Here is a 20,281-nt window from a genome sequence, read left to right on the forward strand (position 1 = left end):
GAGCACCGTCCTGTCCCCACATCCCTGTGCTAAGACATTACATTGCCTTGCCAGAGCATTTCAGCTTGGAGATCTAAACAAGGGCAGGATCCTCCACATGAGCCTTGGAAAGTCTCCAACCCCCTCTGAGCACCAAGGAGCCCTGTGTCCCAGCGATTTCCTGCTGCCTCCTTACGTGTGGTGCTGTGAGGAGAGGTGAGGAGGAGATGGCAGTAGAAGAACGAGCAGCAGGTCGGGCTGGGCTGGAGGGAGGCAGGGAGCGGGGACTCTGAGATCCATCGCTGTCACTGCCATGGCTGCTGGGTGGAGTTGGAGGCATCTGCACCAGGTCATCTACTGAGAAATAAGGAGATCAAGTCAATGGCTGCCATGTCAGCCTGTTGGTACAGGCATAGGGCCCCGAGTAGCAACAGGAAAAGGCACTGCCATAACAGGACTGAAAGGAGAGGGTGATGAGTCTTACAAGACAGGGTGGGTCTGAGAACAAGGCTGGACTGAGGTGAGGCTGACCTCAAATGTGCTAAACTAGGAACTGCAGGAGTCAGGGCGCTGGCAGGGGCTTTGCCAAGACACTGAAGGTATTTACAAAGCAATAAGGTACTCAGGTGTCAACCAAAAGGGAGTACAAAGCCTGTGATGTTTTGCTCCATAGTCTGTTCACAAGTGCAGGAAGCTCTCTAAGAGAAGAGCTCTTCCAAAAGCACCGCAGGGTTCACACACTTGCCAGCACACTTGATCCAAAGGGCCCCCAGTCACCCAGTTGGTTTCCAAGCACTTGAAAACTGTCCCCACTTTGTACTGGAGAGCCCTGGGGGCCTTAATGGAGGTGGGAATATGCCTAAGGAATGTCTCTCTGCGGCAGTGGGAGTTCCTATAGTGCTTTCATTTGTGCATCGGCAGATTTTCAGATGCTTGGGTTTCTTTCAAATTAAACTGGATCCTGAATTTCCTGACTTTCAGATGGTTGTTTTTGGATAACACTGCAGTCTCTCTGAGGATTTTAAAGGCACTCTTGCATATTTCCAACTCTGAAGTAGCCTGTTTTGCCTGGGAGTCCCTGTCTGAACGATTCTGATCAGTGGCTGCTGGTCCAGACACTGATCTAGGTTGGAACAGTGCAGTGCTCACTCCTTTATTGATCTGTGCATCAGTGCTACCTTGTATACATGGTTCTGCTCTCAGGTGTTGTCTTTCCTCCCTGTAATGATCTATATCCGAGTAATATAGAGGGATGTAAGTCAACCAGCAAATTCTATGTTCTTACCTGCAGGTACATTTAGAAACTGGTTCACCTCTTTGGGTTCAGCTTTGATCACAGGTGCTGGAGTCATTTCTATGGGAGTCTGGAAGAGAAGCAGAAAGAGCTCTTGGGTGCTGCCACCTTCCCAACCCAGTGGACTCCCACCAGTTCTGTTCATAGCCACTGCTCCCCAGCTCTCTGTCCTGCCCCATCTCACAGCTCTGCCCCAAAGCAGCCTCTTGCCACACATAACAGAAACCAAGAGTCCAAACATAAGCCCCCGAAATCTGCGTCGCTGGGCACACAGAGTGCAAACACATGTTTGCAGAGGAAAAGGCAGTGGTGGATGGATACCCTGCCAAGCTGTGCACCCAGTACCTCCAAAAGGGAGATGACTTTTATCCTTGGCAATTCTTCTCTCACTAGACCCAGACAGTGCAATTTAAACCAACCCATGTATTACCATGGGAAGTCCATCTTTGATCTGCCTTCATTAAAAATGGGAGTATAGAGATTGCACAGAAACAGAACCAGAACAAAACCCCTGTCCTGCTCACATGATTTGAACCAGTGGCCCACTGGGCAGCTGTTTCCAGTCGGAGGGGACTGAGAGTTAAATAAAGAGTAGATTTATTCCCATCTGGACTATGCTGCCCCTCAGCTCCCCTGGCTCGCCAGCCACCAGCCCACCAAAGGCTGGGGGAGTTTTTACACTAAACAGACACATTGCAAACTCCTCCAGACTGTAAACACAGCTGAGAGAGCACCATGGTATGGCTGCTGAGCACACACAGCAGAGCTTTGAGGGCACAGCAAGTTCAAGCTGTGTAAATAATGGAGGAAGTTTGTGCACAGTTTTGGCTGGAAGTACCCATTTGTTTTAGATGGTTGTTTAAATGGGAAGATGTTCAGCATGAGTGAAAAAAGGAAGTGAACCCCAGAGATGCTCTACTGTTATCTATTGAGTTGCTACAAGATAGCCAAGGTCTGTGTGAGACTGATCAGACCTTCCCATCCAACACAGCTGGACTCAAGGCCAGCCAACTTATACCCACATACCAGTGGCAAAAGTGAGCGTCCTTCAGACAAACAGACTTCTTAAGAACTTAGAGATGACCAAAGGACTTGGCCCTTGTTCCTTCCTGCTGCTTCAGGAAAAAGCAAGCAGGACCTGGAGTGGGACTTCCATTTCCAGTGAGCAGCTGAGAAAAGTGAGAGGCCATATGATAAGCCCAAGGCCATGAAAAAGACAGTGGCAGAGCAGGGGTCTATACTCGGGAATAGTGGGGTCACTGGCATCACATTAGTTGATAGTGTTCTCTGAAAAATGAAAATAAGCCAAGAGTGGCTATAGAAATACTGGCAGATTGGAGGGGACAGGCCTCCAGCACGTGCCAGCTTAAAAGCCTTTGGCTTTTGTGCCAAGGAAACATGCTTGTATTTAACTTACATTGGGATTGTTATATTGAAATTTAATTTACACTGAGATTGTAAGTGCTGGAGAAAACCCTCCTTCCACCATTTTCTCTGGAAGGATCAGCTGTCTTGTAGCTTCACTGCAGGAATCAAGAACACAGTTCTAGCTAGCATCAGGCGTGCTGCTCCTCTGACTGCCATTTCAAGAGGAGAATGACAAGTAATGCAGTTTCTGGGCTTTGTATCACCTTCTCCTGTCTGTCCAGTGGCTAAATCACCTAGCACGACCCTGCAGTCACATGGCTGGGTCCACATCACCAGGGGTGCCACTGTGTGAGAGCCCAGGTTCCCGATGGATCTTAGATGGGCTCACCTCCTCGGGGACTGGCAGTCTCTGCAGAGGGTTGAGGTTCAGCACTGGTATGGAGCTGGCAGCTAGCTGGGACTCAGGCAGGTCTAGAGCCAGGTTCTGTTCCTGTTTCACCATGATGGAGCAGAGCTTGGGCCCCAGCGACCACACTCCATTCTCCAGCTCTGAAACATGCACAACGTGAGAGTCAAACTCTAGCAAGAACAGGACAAGAAAAAAAAAAAAAAGCCATGCAGACAGCTTCCCCCCATCTGGGGAGGCTGCCTTTCCAAGTTTAGTACTGTCACCACACAAGCATGTGCAGGCCCACAACACAGAGTACAAAAGGGAACAAACCCCCAGCGTGTGGGGAGCAGACAGGACAGAGCTAGAGGCATTGTGTCTCTGCTCCACTCTGACTGTGCAGCCCGAGCGCTGGAGGACAGCTGCAGGGTGTCTTCCCCCAGTGATGTCTCAGTCTCATCCTCTGGAGCTTATTTATATTTAGAGCTCAGCAAGAGGTGGATGCTGGGCTCTTGCTCCTTAGGCGGCGTGGCCAGCATCACAGAGCTGCCAGGTGTGTCACCAAGAACAGCACCATCTCTGTGCTAGAGAGCTGGTGAGAGGGCAAGCACGATGACAGTGAAAGGCTGACAGTGCTGCCTCGGCCTCCCGCCGATGTTGTGCCAAGTACCAGAGCTTTGTTGCCTGACAGGAGAGGAGGAAGGTCCATTTCTGTGGAAGGAAGTCCGATGTGGCACCTGCTTGTGAGGCTGGTCCCAGGGCTGCTCCCCTCAGCCTGACCCTGGAGGCTCCCTCTTCCACACCACGCTGCTCAGGGGGACTGCTGCCTATAGCCGTGCCCCGCTGCCATTGCTGGCAGGGAGAGAAGCAGCAGCAAGGGAAAGGAAGTGTCTGAAAATAACTGAATGGAGCCGTGTGGGCACGCTCCCCTCACCCCCTGCCTGCTCTGTCCCGTGCACGTCTCTGGTGGGAGCCTGGCTTGTCACTGGAAGCAGAGATCCCGGGAGATGGGATTCAGGCAGTGGTGGGTAAGCTGCAGCTCAGACAGGAAAAAAATCTTCTAGGCACGAAAGCCGCCTGGGCTCTGCTCTAAAGTTTTGGTCCCCTCGTTGCTCTTCAAACATTTCAGCTTGCCAAAAAGCTACTCCTAGCTGGCCTGGAGCCTGCATCCTCCTCCCTAATCCTCATCCCTTCTCTTCCCCTTTGTATCTGACAACCAGAAATGCATTTGGCTTGACACAGGACAGACTATTGCTAAGTTTGTTACCAGATAGTGCTCCAGTTGGCTCAACATGAGGCCACAGTTGGGCTCACTCCCTGACCCCTCTGCACTGCTCTCTGCATACAGCACTCACAGACCCAGGGATGTTGCCTGGGTCTCAGTCTAGAAGATGTCCTGGCAAGGGGAGTAGGGAAGAAAGGCCCTTCTCAGCTCCAGAAAAGCCTGCACAAAGAACAATACAAGCAAGCAGCTGTTTGTGTGGGAGCTGCCATCTGAACTACACTTAAAGGTAACTTAACATCATCTTTGCCCAACTCACTCTCTGTTGCCCTCAGGAGAGGACAGGGCAGAATCCTGCCTCTGGCTTTCGCTTGGACACAGTGGTGTTAAAGCCTGGGCAAGAATTGTATCAGTTAACACAGTGTCACCTTACCAGCGGAATATGTTGTCTTCCTGTCTTTGGTCTAGCACTTCTTATTTTGCTGCCTATATAGGTCTCTGTAACAGAGGCTTACTCCTTCCAGCTCCCTGTGTGACTGGACACCTTCAAGCAGAGACACGAGTTCCTGTGGCTGCTCGGTGTGCGTATCAGCGGTGTGCACCGCTCGCAGTGCTGCTGCATCACTTCCTAGAGCTTCCCACAATGGCGCGGGGCCAGCATCCTCAGCAGCCTCTCAGGCAGGGCTGCACTGCACCGCTGTGATAACGGCGAGGCTGCTGAGCAGACACGGACTGAATTGCATTTTCTCTGTCCTGCTAAGAACACCAAACCCACAGCTGGCAGTGAAGCCCCAGAGAGAAGCCCTTTCTGATGGAAGAAGGCAAGGTGTTACACAGACAGCCACAAGTGTTCGCAGCCAGAAAACTTGGACTGATTTCTTCTGCCTAATCACAGCCTGTCACAGAGATGAGGGACTTTGAGCAGTCTTCCAGTCTATCCCACTGCTCTAGGCAAGTTCAACTAACCCTATTAGATGGTTGTCTGACTTGATCTTACCCCTCTGCAAAGTGACAGAGTCCACAGCTGCCCCCATTAAATCTCTTCTACGGTTTCACTACGCCCACTATGGGAAGGTTTTGCCTACTGGCTAATCTGAAGTTCCCTTACTGTGATCTTAAGCCTCATCTTCTTCATCCTCTTTTTCTGTTGCAAAGCTCTGCATTTCTCTTTTTCTCAGAGGCGTGCGGCACCCTCTGTCTGGGAGGGCTGCTGCTGAAGCAAGTTACCAGACAAGGGCGAGCAGACCACCAAGGGCTCTCCCCATTCAGACTTGACTCAGCCAAAGAGCAGCCCCCAGTGCTGTCAGGCCAGACAGCCCAAGGAGCAGACACCCAAATGAGTATGCACTGTCCTCCCATTTCCTGTCTGCGTGCTGACCCTGCTCTCTTTCCCACCCTCGGAGATTTATCTGGGGAGCGATTGGGTTACAGAATCAGAAACACATAAACCATCAGAGGGTCAACGAGATACTGAGGAGGCAGCATTTTGTGTGGACACATCGATGTTCTGCTGCCTGAGAGGACGTTTCAGAGCTATGGCCAGCCTGTAACCACTGCAGATTTCACTGTATGTTGGTGGGTGAGGCATGCCAGGAAGCTCATCCTCAGCTCTAGATACTCTGTACGCAATGGGAAGAAGTACAGCTGAAAGAAATCCATAGCTGCCCTGGTTTGAGGAGGTGAGGCAAAGAGCAGTGAGGAAGCAGGACCTGTACAGGAGTGCGGGCACTAGCCCGAAGCTGGTCCAGCACCCGCTGCTCTGCACAACCCCGGCTCTCCCTGCTCCAAATCATGCCCCACAGAACTGAGGGCCAGTACTGAGTACTGAAGCAGCCAGTCCGTGTGCACAAACCATCTGGAAAGCAGACTCCACTGATAAGCAGGGTCACAATGCACCCAGTGGCTTGCCCCAGCTGACCCGAGTTAGTGGGAACCATGTGGGAAGGGGCAGGATTTGGAAGTGTTTTGGAGATCTGCAGAAAAGCTGGGAGAAAACTGATAAATAGCAAGCCTCAGCCAACTCCAAGCCTAGACGGAGCCCGGGCATTCCTGAGGAGCTCTGCAGACCAAGCAGAGCTTGCTTAATGTTAAAGAAAAGCTATTCCTGGGTAATTAATTTGAAGTGAATGTCTAAAAGGACGGAGACTGGATGGAGCTGTGCCAAAAGGACTGCACAGTGTTGCAAATACTGGACCTGACTCAGGGCTACACTGGAATATGACTCACATCTAATTACGAGCCAAGATAGCCCTGGAAAGATGGGTTGAATTATCCCACTCCAGGACTTGGTGCATAAATACCCCCATACCTGCCACATTAATACTAGGCCTTACTCCCTATATAGAGCCGATCTGCACTCTCAGAGCACAAGCGCCAGGTCCATCTCAAGCTCTCCTGGGTTATGTGCTGTACACCCTGGCCTCTGCCTAAGGATCAGTGTCACACCCTGATCTTGCCTTGGAGACACTGCAGCCGAAGCAGGGGCATGTCCAGACACAGAGGAGAGGAGCAGAAGTGGTGACAAGTGTCTCAGAGAGGAGTCCCTGAGGGTGCTTCATGCAGGCAGACTTCATTTCACTGCTTTCTACAGACTCATGCTTTTTGCTTCTCTCATTCCCAAGCCTCACCTCCTCCTATTCATTTGCAGGGGAAAAATAAAGATGTGTTTATGTGCTCATGCTGGTTTGTTTTTTGTTAGTCGCCCGGTTGCCGTTTTGGGCTGAGTGCCCTCCAAGACTGTACTGGGGTTAAAGCTAAGGGAAAAGAAATGTAAATGGAAAGCTTTTTTGATACAAGGCAGAGCTTGCTTGGCCTGCCATGAGCCTCTCTCCCAGCACCTCTCTGAGTGGCCCCTAAGGAACATGGCACTGATGTCTGTGCCCTTTGCAGGGACCAAAGAGGCAGCAGAGGCCAGCTCCTCTCCTCCTGCCTTGGCGTTTGTACCAGAGAGCTGGGATCACTCCTGGCCGTGAGAGGGAAGTCTCTGTCCCAGGTCTCACTCTCGCTCAAAGCAATGCCTTTCTTCTGTGTATACTGAGCCTGTGCCACTGCTTTTTCAGGCAGCCTGGTGTCCATCAGCTGTTGGGACACCCACACAGTCCCACAAATTACAGGACTCTCTGCAAGGACGGCTCTAAAAATATCCAGCCATCATAAATTATCCTGAAATGAATTGTTTTAAAAATAGGTTTTGAAATGACTGTTCCTCTCTGTCTCCTGCTAAAAGATCTGCTGGTAAAGAAGCCACTTAGCTTTCCACATGTACCAGCACTGGTTGCAGCCAGAGACTCATGCTTTGTCTGTTCAAGCCAAAACCCTGCTGCCTGACGCCAAAACAGACCTGGGTCTAGGGCATCCACACCCAGGTTTGCAGGGTCCTAAAGAAACATCGCCTATTGCTTGCTAGAAGCTGGCAGCACACCGAACCACAACCAATTATCATCCTCGTAAATAACAGTTAGCCCGGCAAAGGAGCAATGTGACTGTAAGAGCACAAACTGAAGGGAAAAATGTGGACTGTACTTGACAATGGCAGATCAAATTCTTCCTTGGATTAGCCATGCGCAAGCCCAGGGGAATAGCCAGTTTGCCCTTATATATGGGAGCCAGCCAAAGCCGCTGCTAACAGATGTGCCCGAAGCTGTGCAGTGTGCGTGTCTCATGCTCACCGTTAGCATTATCTTCAGTCTTGACAGCCACAAGGGGGCTCTGGGGAGCAGAGTCTCCACTGAGAGAGTAGCTGTGCTCTGCCTGGATGCCTGGAGTGGGTGGATCCAGGTCCATGTCCAGCAGCGGGTTCTTCTCAGCCAGTACTGGGTCATCGAAGAAACTGCTGAAGAGGTCGTTGGAGAAATCCTCCATGTTGTCAGAGAAGTGATCCAGGTTCTCTGAAAAATGCTGAGGAAATACAATGGGAGAAAGACTGTTAGTGTCAACTCCCAAGAGGATCTGAGAGCGTTCCTCTGCACTGAGAGCCAAACCTCAGCAACAGCCCTTTTGGATGGTGTGGTGGTTTAGTCCCTGCCGGGGTCTGAGACCACGCGGCCACTGCCCCTCCCCCACAAAGGGAGTGAAATACAAAGCCCGGGGGCTGAGATAAGGAGAGGTTTGATACAACAATTGCGACAGCAACACAACAAACAACAACAATAACAATAACAGTGATAACAATGAACAGAGCAAGATATCTACCAATACAGCAGTGAGAACCGAGCGATGGCATAACACACGTGTTAACCGACCGTCTGGCTTCAGCGCCAGGATGTGATGTCAGCATGGTATCTGAATAACCCGGCTAGAGCCCCCCCCCCACTGCTGGGGAAACTTAACCCTACCCTGGCTAAACCAGGACAGATGGGAAAAAGCAGTTCCTATCCCTTGCCTGCATCAGTTTGATAAAAACACCTTGAATTAAGACAGAAAGGGCCGTGGTGCTGTACATCTCCTCTGCCTATTTATCTATTCCACAAACGCTTGTGAAACTCTTCTACATTCTGACATCTGCCCCTTCCTCTTGGGTACCTGTCTTCGGCTTCCTAGCATCATCTCACTGGGACAACTAGCCAAACAGAGCACATGGCAAGAAATCCCTGCGATGACAAAATGCAAGTGTGGCAGAAAATCACAGTCTTCAGCACCTGTCCTTGGTGACAGGCACTTTCTCATGTTCTCTGCCAGCAGCAGTAGGCACTCTGATGCCCCAGAGAACATCAACCCGGCTGCTGATTTCTATCAGAGAAAAAAAGATCAGTTGGATCAACATAACAGGAAGGCCCCCTGTTGTATTTAATTTCCTCTGGGATTTCACAGTCCCTCTGTGGACCATATGAGGCTGTCCTCAAGCCAGATAATGCCTGTGAAATTCGGCTCCCCGATGAAGTTTAAACACTACAGATGGGCTGTTAACAACAAACAATCATTCCACTAATCATTCCAGTAACAGTCAGTAAATCTGGCCAGTGCTGCTGCAGAGCTGGGCTCCTGATGCTACAGGGAACCTGTTTCCTTTGAGGCATATCCTCCTATTCAGAAGTCAAATCACTAACTTTTCCATTTGCTACAACAAAGCATTGGTTGGGCAGGGAGAAAAATGATGGTTGCCAAACACCAGCTGAAAAATTATCCCATTTGTTGGCAGATTGAGGCTACTGGCTCAGGGAGAGGAAAGAAAAGACAGATACATTCAAGTGACTATATTACACAGACGGAACTGTGTAACTTAAATGAACTGGAGAGAGCTCAGCAGTCAGACTGGGTCCCCCCCGCCTGGAAAAGCATCTGGGTGGGCAGAAAGGCATTGAAAGCAGCATACTGAAATACCAAGAGCAACAGGGTATGGATGAGAGAGAGTGGGAGAGAGCACGCAGGTCCTAGAGCGGAGACATGAATGCCAATGAATTCCAGCATGAGAGCTGAGCTCAGGAAAGAGCCCAGCTCCTAGAGGAGCATGAGGTGCGTGCCCTCCGTCCTTCCATCAGCACTGAGGGAGGAGTTGGCCAGAGGACCCCGGATGCTGGAGCCTGCAGGTTCCTGCTCCCACAGGAAGGTGTATTTGTTTTACCAGAGCACAGTATCACTCTGTCAACATTACACCGACTGTCAGAGGGTTGGGGTGAGGCTGGGGAGTGAAGTAGGCTCCAGCTGAACAGACTCACACTTCCCACCAAGTGGGGGAGGGAGACGGTGAGCTGCAGCAATCTCCAACATGCCAGCGCCCTTCACCCTCCAATATCATCCCTCAGCCACTCAGGTTAAAAACTCAGATCATGCTGGAAGGCGGAGGGGGGGAGTCCCTGCCACCTGCATTCTGCCTGACATGAGGTTTCTCTCCCTTCTCTTGCCCTGTCCTCCCACTGCCTGGAGTGACAGCCTGACCCACCACCCCCTGAGGCTCCCCTGGGAGGGCAGACACTGCATGTGCAGGTAAGGTGAAGGCACACTCGTGCTAAACCCCAGTGTTGAGGCCCTCTCTGGGATGTCTGGGCTGAAGTTTTCTCCATTTGTTCCCATACCGGAAGCAGAGTTGGCGGGGTAGCTTGGTAAAATCTACCCGGCCATTTCCAAGTTGCCTAGAAGCATTTCTGCACTTGAATCAAGCGACAGAAAACACCTCCCATCTGTGCTGAGCATAACTGTTCTTCAGAGGGAGCTGAGTCAGCAGATGGAACTGGGTTAGATATTTATCTAAAAAGCACTGGAAAACTGAGTTTTATCCTAACCTACAGCATGGAGGGGTAAAGCGTTTGGAGTCCTGATCATTAACCCCAGAGAGTGCCTGCTCATGTAACAGCTGTTCTTTGTCTTGCTTTCTCTAAACAACACAAGCAAACACAGGATATGAACACAATAGCCTTACGGTAAGGGTGAGAATGTAACCACAGAAAAGTGAAGGGATTCAGAGTTCTGGCTGCCAATGCACCACAAGGCAGCACAGCAGAGCCAGGATCCAACAAAAGGCACTCAAATCATATATACTGTTGTAACCATCAAAACTAGAACCACCATCTAACCCTGGGAGAGAAGCAGAGCTGGATGGATGGACAGCTGTAGGGAGAGCTGTCTGTGACTCTGCCACGTGCTTCAAATTTCTTTCACAACTCTGCATTAACAAAGGCAGAGGTGGGAGTGAAGAGAGTCAAGAAGATGCATTTATGCAGTAGTTCCACTCACTATCTTTTAGCAGCACCCCACCCGTGCTTAGAACAAGTATCTCTTGGTCAGTCAACAGTCTTCCCATTGTAGGACAAACCTACCTGGAGGGAAGAGGCGGAGGTGCACCTCTGGTTTTATTCTGAAGCCAGAAAGTCTCCCCAGCAGTGGCTAAGGGGTGAGAGATGAGTCATGAGTGCAAGGGGCCGAGTATCAGAGCCTTAACACGGGCACCAACATTGGCAGGAATAATTGCAGATTTCTGATTCTTCTTTTAGACACCACACAGCAGGCTTGCTGGAGGACCTCGCTGCTTGGAAGTGAGAATGAAGGCAACACTGTTCTCCCAGAGATGCAGGAGTTTAGGTCCCCAGGAGACCATTCTCTCCCAAGAGATAGACACCTACTGCAGAGCAGGGGAAAAACACAGGTGATACGCAGTGATACTCACACCCTCCCTGGGAATCCAGAAATGTTGGGGCACATACCCCTCTCTGGGCTCCTGGGTCTTATTCTCCAGCACAACTAAATACTGGCAAAGCCTTCTTATCAAAGCAGCCCCCTTTCAGCTCTCACCAGTCATACACATACCAGTCCAACATCTCCAGACGCAGATGGTGGAGAGAAGGGAGCTAGCCTATGAGACTGGGAATAACTATGGTTATTATCAGAGGGGGCACAAAGGATCAGACACCCTCAAAGAGGGAGAGCACCTAGAGCTGTCCCAGCTGGATATTGCTATTTTACTCAAAGAAGGTGGCAAGAGGCAGAGAAAAGCAGAAGGAAGGGTAAAGCAAAGACAATGGCATGGCTTTGTAGATGGCTATATTCACACCAGACAAGCAGGATGTGAAGCCACCACATCCCAGGAAGACTGCTGTGTCCCTTGGGTTGGCTCTGTTCTCTCCTGATGCCAACAGGTATTGTTAACTTTAGATTTCTGATTAGTAAAGACAGCCATGCGTGAAACCACATGGCAACAGGAAAAAGTGCCCTCTTGCCCAGATCCAACTGTGATGGGCCCAGTGAGGAGCAGCCCAGAGCTTATTTCACAGAATCACAGGATCACCTAGGTTGGAAAAGACCTTGAAGATCATCCAGTCCAACCATTGACCTAACACTGACAGTTCCCAACTACACCATATCCCTAAGCGCTATGTCAACTTTACTCTTAACACCTCCAGGGATGGGGACTCCACCACTGCCATGGGCAGCCCATTCCAACACCCAACAACCCCTTCTGTAAAGAAATGCTTCCTAAGAGCCAGTCTAAACCTTCCCTGGCGCAATTTGAGGCCATTCCCTCTTGTCCTATCACTTGTTACTTGGTTAAAGAGACTCATCCCCAGCTCTCTGCAACCTCCTTAGGTAGCTGTAGAGGGCGATGAGGTCTCCCCTCAGCCTCCTCTTCTCCAGACTAAACAACCCCAGTTCCCTCAGCCACTCCTCGTACGACATGTGCTCCAGACCCTGCACCAGCTTCATTGCCCTTCTCTGGACACGCTCGAGTAATTCAATGTCCTTTTTGTAGTGAGGGGCCCAAAACTGAACACAGTAATCGAGGTGCGGCCTCACCAGTGCCCAGTACAGGGGTAAGATCACTTCCCTGTCCCTGCTGGCCACGCTATTTCTGATACAAGCCAGGATGCCATTGGCCTTCTTGGCCACCTGGACACACTGCTGGCTCATGTTCAGCCAGCTGTCAACCAACACCCCCAGGTCCCTTTCTGACTGGCAGCTCTCCAGCCACTCCTCCCCAAGCCTGTAGTGCTGCTGGGGGTTGTTGTGGCCCAAGTGCAGCACCCGGCATTTGGCCTTATTGAAACTCCTCCAGTTGGCCTCAGCCCATCACTCCAGCCTGTCCAAATCCCTCTGCAGAGCCTCCCTACCTTCGAGCAGATCAACACTCCCACCCAACTTGGTGTTGTCTGCAAACTTACTGACGGTGCATTCAATCCCCTCATCTAGATCATCAATAAAGATATTAAAGAGAAGTGGCCCCAAAACCAAGCCCTGGGGGACACCACTCATGACCGGCCACCAACTGGATTTAACTCTGTTCACCACAACTCTTTGGGCCTGGCCGTCCAGCCAGTTTTTTACCCAGTGAAGCGTGTGCCCATCCAAGCCGCGAGTAGTCAGTTTCGCCAGGAGAATGCTGTGGGAAATGGTGTCAAAGCCTTACTAAAGTCAAGGTAGACAACATCCACAGCCTTTCTCTCATCCAATAAGTGGGTTGCCCTGTCATAGAAGGAGATCAGGTTTGTCAGGCAGGACCTGCCTTTCATAAACCCATGCTGACTAGGCCTGATCCCCTGGCTGTCCATTACATGACTTTTAATGGCACCTGAGATGACCTGGTCCATGACCTTCCCTGGCACCGTGGTCAGACTGACAGGTCTATAGTTTCCTGGATCCTCCTTCCTGTCTTTCTTGTAGATGGGTGTCACATTTGCCACCCTCCAGTCCAATGGGACCTCCCCAGTTAGCCATGACTTCAGGTAAATCATGGACAGCGGCTTGGCAAGCACATCTGCCAACTCCCTCAGCACCCTTGGGTGTAACCCATCCGGTCCCACAGACTTGTGTGCATCCAAGTGGTGTAGCAGGTCTCTGACCACCTCTTCTTCAACTGTGCTGACATCAGTCTGCTTCCCCTCCCCATCTCCCAGCTCGTGAGGCTGGGTGTCCAGGGAACAGCCAGTTCCACTGCTAAAGACTGAGGCAAAGTAGGCGTTGAGCACCTCAGCCTTTTCCTCATCCTTAGTTACCATGCTTCCCTCTGCATCCAGTAGGGGAGGGAGATTTTCTCTAATCCTCCTCTTGCTGTTAATGAATTTATAGAAAGATTTTTTGCTATCCTTAACAGCTGCAGCTAAGTTGAGCTCTAGCTGCGCTTTGCCTCTCCTAATGTTCTCCCTGCATAACTTCACTACGACTTTATAGTCGTATATAGATATAGATTCTCCTTTTGTTCTTGAGATCCAGCCAAAGATCCCTGTTTAGCCAGGCCGGTCTCCTTCCCCTCCTGCTTGTTTTTCGGCATACGGGAACAGCCTGCTCCTGTGCCTTTAAGACTTCGCTCTTGAAGTATGTCCAGCCTTCCTGGACTCCCATTTCCTTCAAGGCAGCCTCCCAAGGGATTTGGTTAACCAGTCTCTTGAACAGGTCGAAGTTAGCCCTCCAGAAGTCTAAGGTGGCAGTTTTACTAACCCCTCTCTTTGTTTCTCGAAGGATCAAAAATTCGATCATCTCATGATCGCTGCACCCTAGACAGCCTCCAACCTTTACCTCACCCACAAAGCTCTTCCCTGTTCACAAGAAGCAGGTCCAGGAGGGCACCTTCCCTGGTCGGTTCACTCACCAGCTGTGTGAGGAAGTTATCCTCCATACATTCCAGGAACCTCCTGGATTGTTCCTTCTCCGCTGTGTTGTGATCCCAGCAGATATACGGGAGGTTAAAGTCCCCCACAAGAGGAACGGCAAGTGACTGCGAGATTTCTCCCAACTGTTTGTAGAAAGCTTCATCCGCCTCACTGCTTTGGTTGGGAGGTCTATAGCAGACTCCCACAGCAAGATCTGCTTTATTGGCCCTTAACCTGATCCACACACTCTCAACCCCGTTATCACTATACTTGATTTCCGAGCTATCATAGCATTCACTTACATACCGGGCCACTCCACCACCTCTCCTTCCCTGTCTATCCCTCCTGAAGAGCTTGTAGCCATCAATTGCAGCACCCCAGTCGTGTGAGGCATCCCACCACGTTTCTGTTATAGCTACTGTGTCATAGTTCTCGTGCTGCATTATGGCTTCAAGCTCACCCTGTTTGTTGCTCATACTGCGTGCATTGGTATAGATGCACTTGAGATGAGCTAATGAATCCAACACCCTCTTGTGAGCATGGGCCCCATTCCCTACCAGACCCTTCTCAGGTGCTTCCACGGTTCCTGAACATCTTTCCCTTCTCTCAAATGAAGTGGCAGAGGGAGAGCCCTCACCAGTCCACCATCCTTCAAGCTTTGGCACGTTTCCCTTAAGCTTGTTCCTAACATGCCCAGTTATCTCCCCATCCCCCCTCATATCTAGTTTAAGGCCCTGTCAATAAGCCCTGCTAACTCCTGCCCCAGAATCCTTTTCCCCCTCAGGGACAGCTGCATCCCACCCGTCTCATTTGTCGCCAGCAGACCAGGTGCCTTATGAACCTCGCCATGGTCAAAGAACCCAAGATTCCGATGGTGGCACCAGTCTCTGAGCCACATGTTAATCAGATACGTTTTCCACCCTCTATCAGTGGTTTTCCCTTCCACTTGAGGGATTGACGAAAACATGACCTGAGCTCCCGAGCCTTCAATTAGCCACCCCAGTGCTTTGAAATCCTTTTTGAGTGACTTAAGACTTCTACCACCTCATTGTTACCTGCCTGGATAACCAATAAGGGGTAGTAATCTGAGGGCCGCACCAGACTAGTGATTTTCCTTTTAATGTCTCTGACCCGAGCCCCAGGGAGGCAGCAGACCTCTCTATGGTATGGGTCTGGTTGACATATGGGCCCCTCTGTACCCCTCAGAACAGAGTCACCCACTACAATTACCCTCCTTTTCTTCTTACTTGAAGAAGTCGTAAGTCTTAGGGCTGAGGGACAAGCAGTGGATGACTCACCAGGTGGGTCCTCATTTCCATCTTCAGTTGGCTGGCTGTCTAGTTCCAACACCTCATACCTATTGTATAATGACAGCTGGGAAGGTGAGGAGGGTGGAGGAGGTTTTCTCTTGCCTTTCCAAGCAAGGACCTGACTCCATTCCCCCCTGCCCTCCACATGCCTTCCTTCTGCCTGGTGAGAGGAGGGGAGGGAGTCATGTATTTCTTGTAGAGCCTCTACCTGTTGTCTTTGACTCAGAGTGTGGCTCCACCAGTCAATCTCATTTTCGCACTCTTTGATTGTTCTCAACCTTTCTACCTCCTCCCTCAATTCAATCACCTGCCTGAGCAGATCGTTTACTTGATCACACCGCACACAGACGGTGTCTCTGACTTCTTCCAATTCAAGTGCCAGGCTCAGGCACTCTCGGCAAGCAGAGACCTGCACAGCCACCTGTTTGTGCAGGACCTCTGTCTGAGTTCCCACATTCTTCATCACTTTGCCGCTGGGTCGTGTTGTGACCATGGTCCTTGGCCGGGAAGAGAACCAATCCCTGTGTGCTGTTTCCCACACGCAGTGCTCTCACTTCCATGCAGAGCTGTTCCTTCCCTCCTCTCTCTCTGGTACTGATCAATTGTTTGCAGGGACCGAATGTACCTTGTCCAGTGGCAGGGTCTCAGCCCTGCCCTACAAGCTGCCTAGATGCACTCCCAGTCAAGTACTATCTGATCACCCTGAGCTCGGTGGGCAGTGACCTGGTCGCTCCCACAGGGTTCTTATCACCGAATTAACGGTGGATGGTGCTGGTTCCGCTCACGCTAACTCAGAAGCCCACCCAGCTCGTTACCGAGGGGTGGGGTGTGAGCTGGTCTCCTCGGCGAGTGACCGTTGGTGTGTTTACACCTCGTTCAAAATAGGCGCCACCGGCCCTTGGCTCCGCCCACAGTCCACACCTCCTCAGCTGCCCGCCCACCGGCTTGCCAGTCTCCTTACAGCCGGCTAGCCGCCTTTGTCTCCAAAAAGATTCAAAAGTCCCCCCAAAAAAGCTCCTTTCCAGTCCCTTTTGCCACAAATCCCCCCAGTACAGGCTTACCTGCACTGGAGCTGGTCTCCTCGGCGAGTTTTTATTTATTTCAGATAGATGCCATCACAATCACTGCTAATTAGTTTAGATTGAGCCTGCTAACCCAGAATACGAAAACCCTGTCCCACCCAGCCTCGCTGGGGGAGCTGGACCTATCTGGCAAAACTCAGAGAAGGCTTCAGCCATGCTCTTCCTTAACGCATGTGAGAGAGAAGGCTCCGGGGAACTGCAGGTCTCAGGGTACAGTGTCTCAGGGCTGTGTGGATCATGGCAGGGTCAGTGCTCCAAGTTTCTGAGTGGCAAACAAACAGGTTTATCACCTGACCAAATGGAGGGTAGCTTTATCCTGGCTTGAAGGTCACATGCCGAAGGAGGTGCTGGGCAGCCACTAGCCCTCCCTTCCCACCCAGACTGGGGCCAGCACAGCTGAAGGCTTTCATGCACTGCCACTAAATGAAAACTGTGCTGGGTTTTGTGAAGACTTTTGCCGACGCTGTGGCAATGAAAATCTCAGCAGCCCAGAAGCATGTGTTGGTGGAAGGTCCAAGAAAGAGTCCCCAAGACTCAGATGTAAATGAAGGTGGGGTGGACAGAGATGCACAAGCAGGGGAGGCTCATCCTCTCACAGCCTCTTCAAGGCCTAGGCTCTTTCCTCGAGAGCACCTTCGAGCCAGGATGAGATCAGCCAGCTCCCGCTCCTCAGAGAACTGGTTAAGAATTTCTGATTGTGACACTGAAGGACTCTGCAACTCTGCTGAGATTCTCCTTAAGATATCTCAAGTAGCTTTCATGCAGATGGGCCTGGCTTGAGCAAGGGCGACCAGTCAACTGGGAAACGTGATCCTTTACCATCCTGGCCCAGAGGGAGCGGGTGTGAAGTGTACTGGGGGAAAACAGCTTCCAGATGGGATACAAAGCTCACAGCACAGTCTCATTTTGCATTATTCGCTCCTGCTATCTCCCCCTCCCTTTCACACCCTCCTTCCTTCTCCTTCTAACTATGCTCCAAAGCCAAGAAATAGCACGAGATGTGTTTCCAAAGCTGTATTACCAGTGAGCGGTCAGGGAGGGGGCAGCCAAGGGACAGAAACGCAATGGTGAGGATGTGCCGGATTTCTTGATCCAAACCCGGTTTCTGGCTGTCTGTGCCCCCACCACGGTTCTGGGAGGACGGGGAGGCAGCGCCTGAAGGGGATGAGCCAGCTTGCGCAGGTACCGGGGAGTCAATGACCGCTGCATCTCCAGGCCCTACCGAGAGCCTGAAGCTGCTCTGATGCCACAGGAGAATCTGCTCGGGCTGAGGCCACCTCAGCCGCGGGGAGAGAGTGTGAATCTGTCAGCTGCTGGCTCCTGCTCCCTCCCACTCCTGGTGATCGACATAGGCACTGACTCTTCCAAACATATTTCCACCACATGTTTTCATCCTGACCTCATGCTTAGGGTTGTCTAAATAGCGCACTGTATGTGCGTGCGTGCACTTCTCATTCGAACACCCTTTCCTGTTGTACAACAGTTATCTTGGGAGCTAATGTAAGGCATCCAGACATCCAAATGCAAGCTCTCTATTCCCCCCCACCCAGAGCTGGTGTTAGATTTCTGGGGGCCTCAAGCAGAGACTGAGGCATTAAGCCTTTTCCCTGCCCGGGTGTGCATGGGATGCCTTAAGGTGCCACTCTTGTAGCCCAGTGGCACCATGCATGGCTGAGGAGGGGACAGTTTCCTCTCCCTGGATCCACTTCTCCTCTGTGGTCACCCTGGCTTCATCTGTCTCTCCTTTTCCCTTTCACGCTTCCATCCTTTGACTGTGACTTTCCCCTTCCCACCTCCAGCTGAGTTGTTTGGAGACAATCTCCCTTCAGGATCAGCCTGGTTCTCACAGCCTCCCTGTTCCCACCACAATGGTCTCGCTCCAAAGAGAAAGCAGTGAGGGGCTAATCCAGCTGGGCGGCAGCCCAGGCCCAGGAGACGAAGGGCCTTTGCAGGTTGGAGGTTCTGCTCATGCTGGCAGGCAGTGCAGATGGGGAGGGGATTCTTCTGAGTTTTCTCTTTTCTTTTTGAAAGTATTTTTCCTCTTTGCTTGCCAAGATAAATCTCCTGTCCCAGCTGTGACATCTGCATTTCCCTTCTCTGCTTTCACTAAGGAATGAAGCCCCCTGCACTCCAGCTGCACAGTCAAGGTTTCCTTTACATTCCAGGAAAGAAGAGCCCATACACTCCAGACAGTCCTTCTGCTCTCTTTAAAATGCAGTGAATTTTAGACCTTATGAAAGTGAAGATCTTGACGGCGTTAACAAGATCCAGGCAGGATGGACAGATGCTGTGCACACTCCTCCTCACAGTCTAGTCGGTGCATGTGCACCCCAAGGAGCACAAGTGATCATCCAACCACCTCTTGGCTCTCTCAAGCCCCTCTGGTGTCCCTCCATCCTGATCCATATTGCTCTTGGTCTCTCCCCTCAGGTACTGCAGCTCCCGCCTGCTCCATGCCTGGTCTGCCCAGGCCCCCGGTCTGCCTGGAGAGCTTGCCACTGACCTGCTACCCCCTTGCTGCTCCTGCTTCCCTGCAAGGCATGGCCAAAGCACTTCAGGCCAAACCATCTGCAAACCCCACTGCTATTTCCCTCCAGCAGCAGGACAGCATCCTGACCAGCAGCACCCCTTAGTCTTTCTGAGAGACCGACGGCAATGCCCAAGTCACCCATGATTATTTTCAGCATCACGACCTTGGACTGTATGGTGAACCAAACACTGCCCCGACACCCAGCCCCGACGCAGTGGAGGGTTTGACTGAACCTGATCTGAAAGCAGGCCCAGAATTTATTGCTGTCTGCAGAATGACAGGAAGATGGGGGCTTACGGTCACTGGAAACAAGGCAGGTGAGCTGCTTCCCCTCACACCAGGGGCGCCATCATCTCCCACCCCACCGGGACTGCAGCCCCTCAGGCCAAAGCCGCCACACGCCATTACGCCTCGGCAGCCGCCGCCATGTCCCCGGTGCCTTGCGAAGTCCCAGCAAGGCTCAGGCACAGCTCGCCGCGGAAACCTCCTTCCACCGCGCATCCGTGCCAAGGACCTGGATTTACAATTTCCAGCACTAGGCGCCACAAGACCTAGGAGGGACGACAGAGGCTCAAGACACAATCAGGGGAAGGCGATTGCGGGAGCGGCGCCAAGGCAAGGCGCTACCCTGAAGCGAGGGAGCAGCTGCAATCGGGGCCGCCGCGCTCCCCGCCCGGGCCCTGGGTGCCCGCAGCCGCTTCACCCCCCGCCATGCCGTCAGGCGGAACGGCCCGAGCCTCCCGCGGCGGCTGCGGAGCTGCCGCCGGGTCTGAGGGGCGGCCGGCGGCGATCGCCCCCCCCCGCCGGCGGCGGTTAACGGTCGCCGCGGCACGTTTCCAGCGGCCGGCAGCGGCGGCCGCCCATTGGCCGACGGCGCCGAGCGGCGGCCAATGGGAGGAGGCTGCCAGCGGCGCGCGCGGGCGGGCGGGCGGGAGGAGTGCAGGGTTAGGACGGAGCGGACCGCGGCCCGCCGCCCGCCGCCCCTCACGGCCCGTCGCGCCTCACGGCCCGGCCCCGCCCCGCCGGCTGCCTGCCCGCCCGGCGGCCCGGACCCGGCTCCCCCGCCGGGCCCGGCTGCCTCAACGGCTCGGCGGG

At 52.2% G+C, this 20,281-nt stretch overlaps 1 protein-coding gene across 3 annotated transcripts in view; it reads right to left on the reverse strand.

The window, feature by feature from the left end:
- Positions 1–20,281, reverse strand: part of CREB3L1 (cAMP responsive element binding protein 3 like 1) — a 51,277-nt gene that overhangs the window by 13,433 nt on the left and 17,563 nt on the right. For 2 of the 3 annotated variants that reach the window (XM_074867753.1, XM_074867751.1), the window contains exons 2-5: positions 7,920–8,148; positions 3,030–3,190; positions 1,265–1,343; positions 176–336 (exon numbers count right to left, since the gene is read on the reverse strand). In XM_074867753.1, coding sequence (XP_074723854.1) covers positions 176–336; positions 1,265–1,343; positions 3,030–3,190; positions 7,920–8,148 — 630 coding nt within the window. The remainder of the gene's footprint in view (positions 1–175; positions 337–1,264; positions 1,344–3,029; positions 3,191–7,919; positions 8,149–20,281) is intronic. The other variant, XM_074867752.1, reaches the window with a different exon arrangement.

The sequence above is a fragment of the Strix uralensis genome, chromosome 4 (genome assembly GCF_047716275.1).
Source record: "Strix uralensis isolate ZFMK-TIS-50842 chromosome 4, bStrUra1, whole genome shotgun sequence".
Taxonomy (NCBI): domain Eukaryota; kingdom Metazoa; phylum Chordata; class Aves; order Strigiformes; family Strigidae; genus Strix; species Strix uralensis.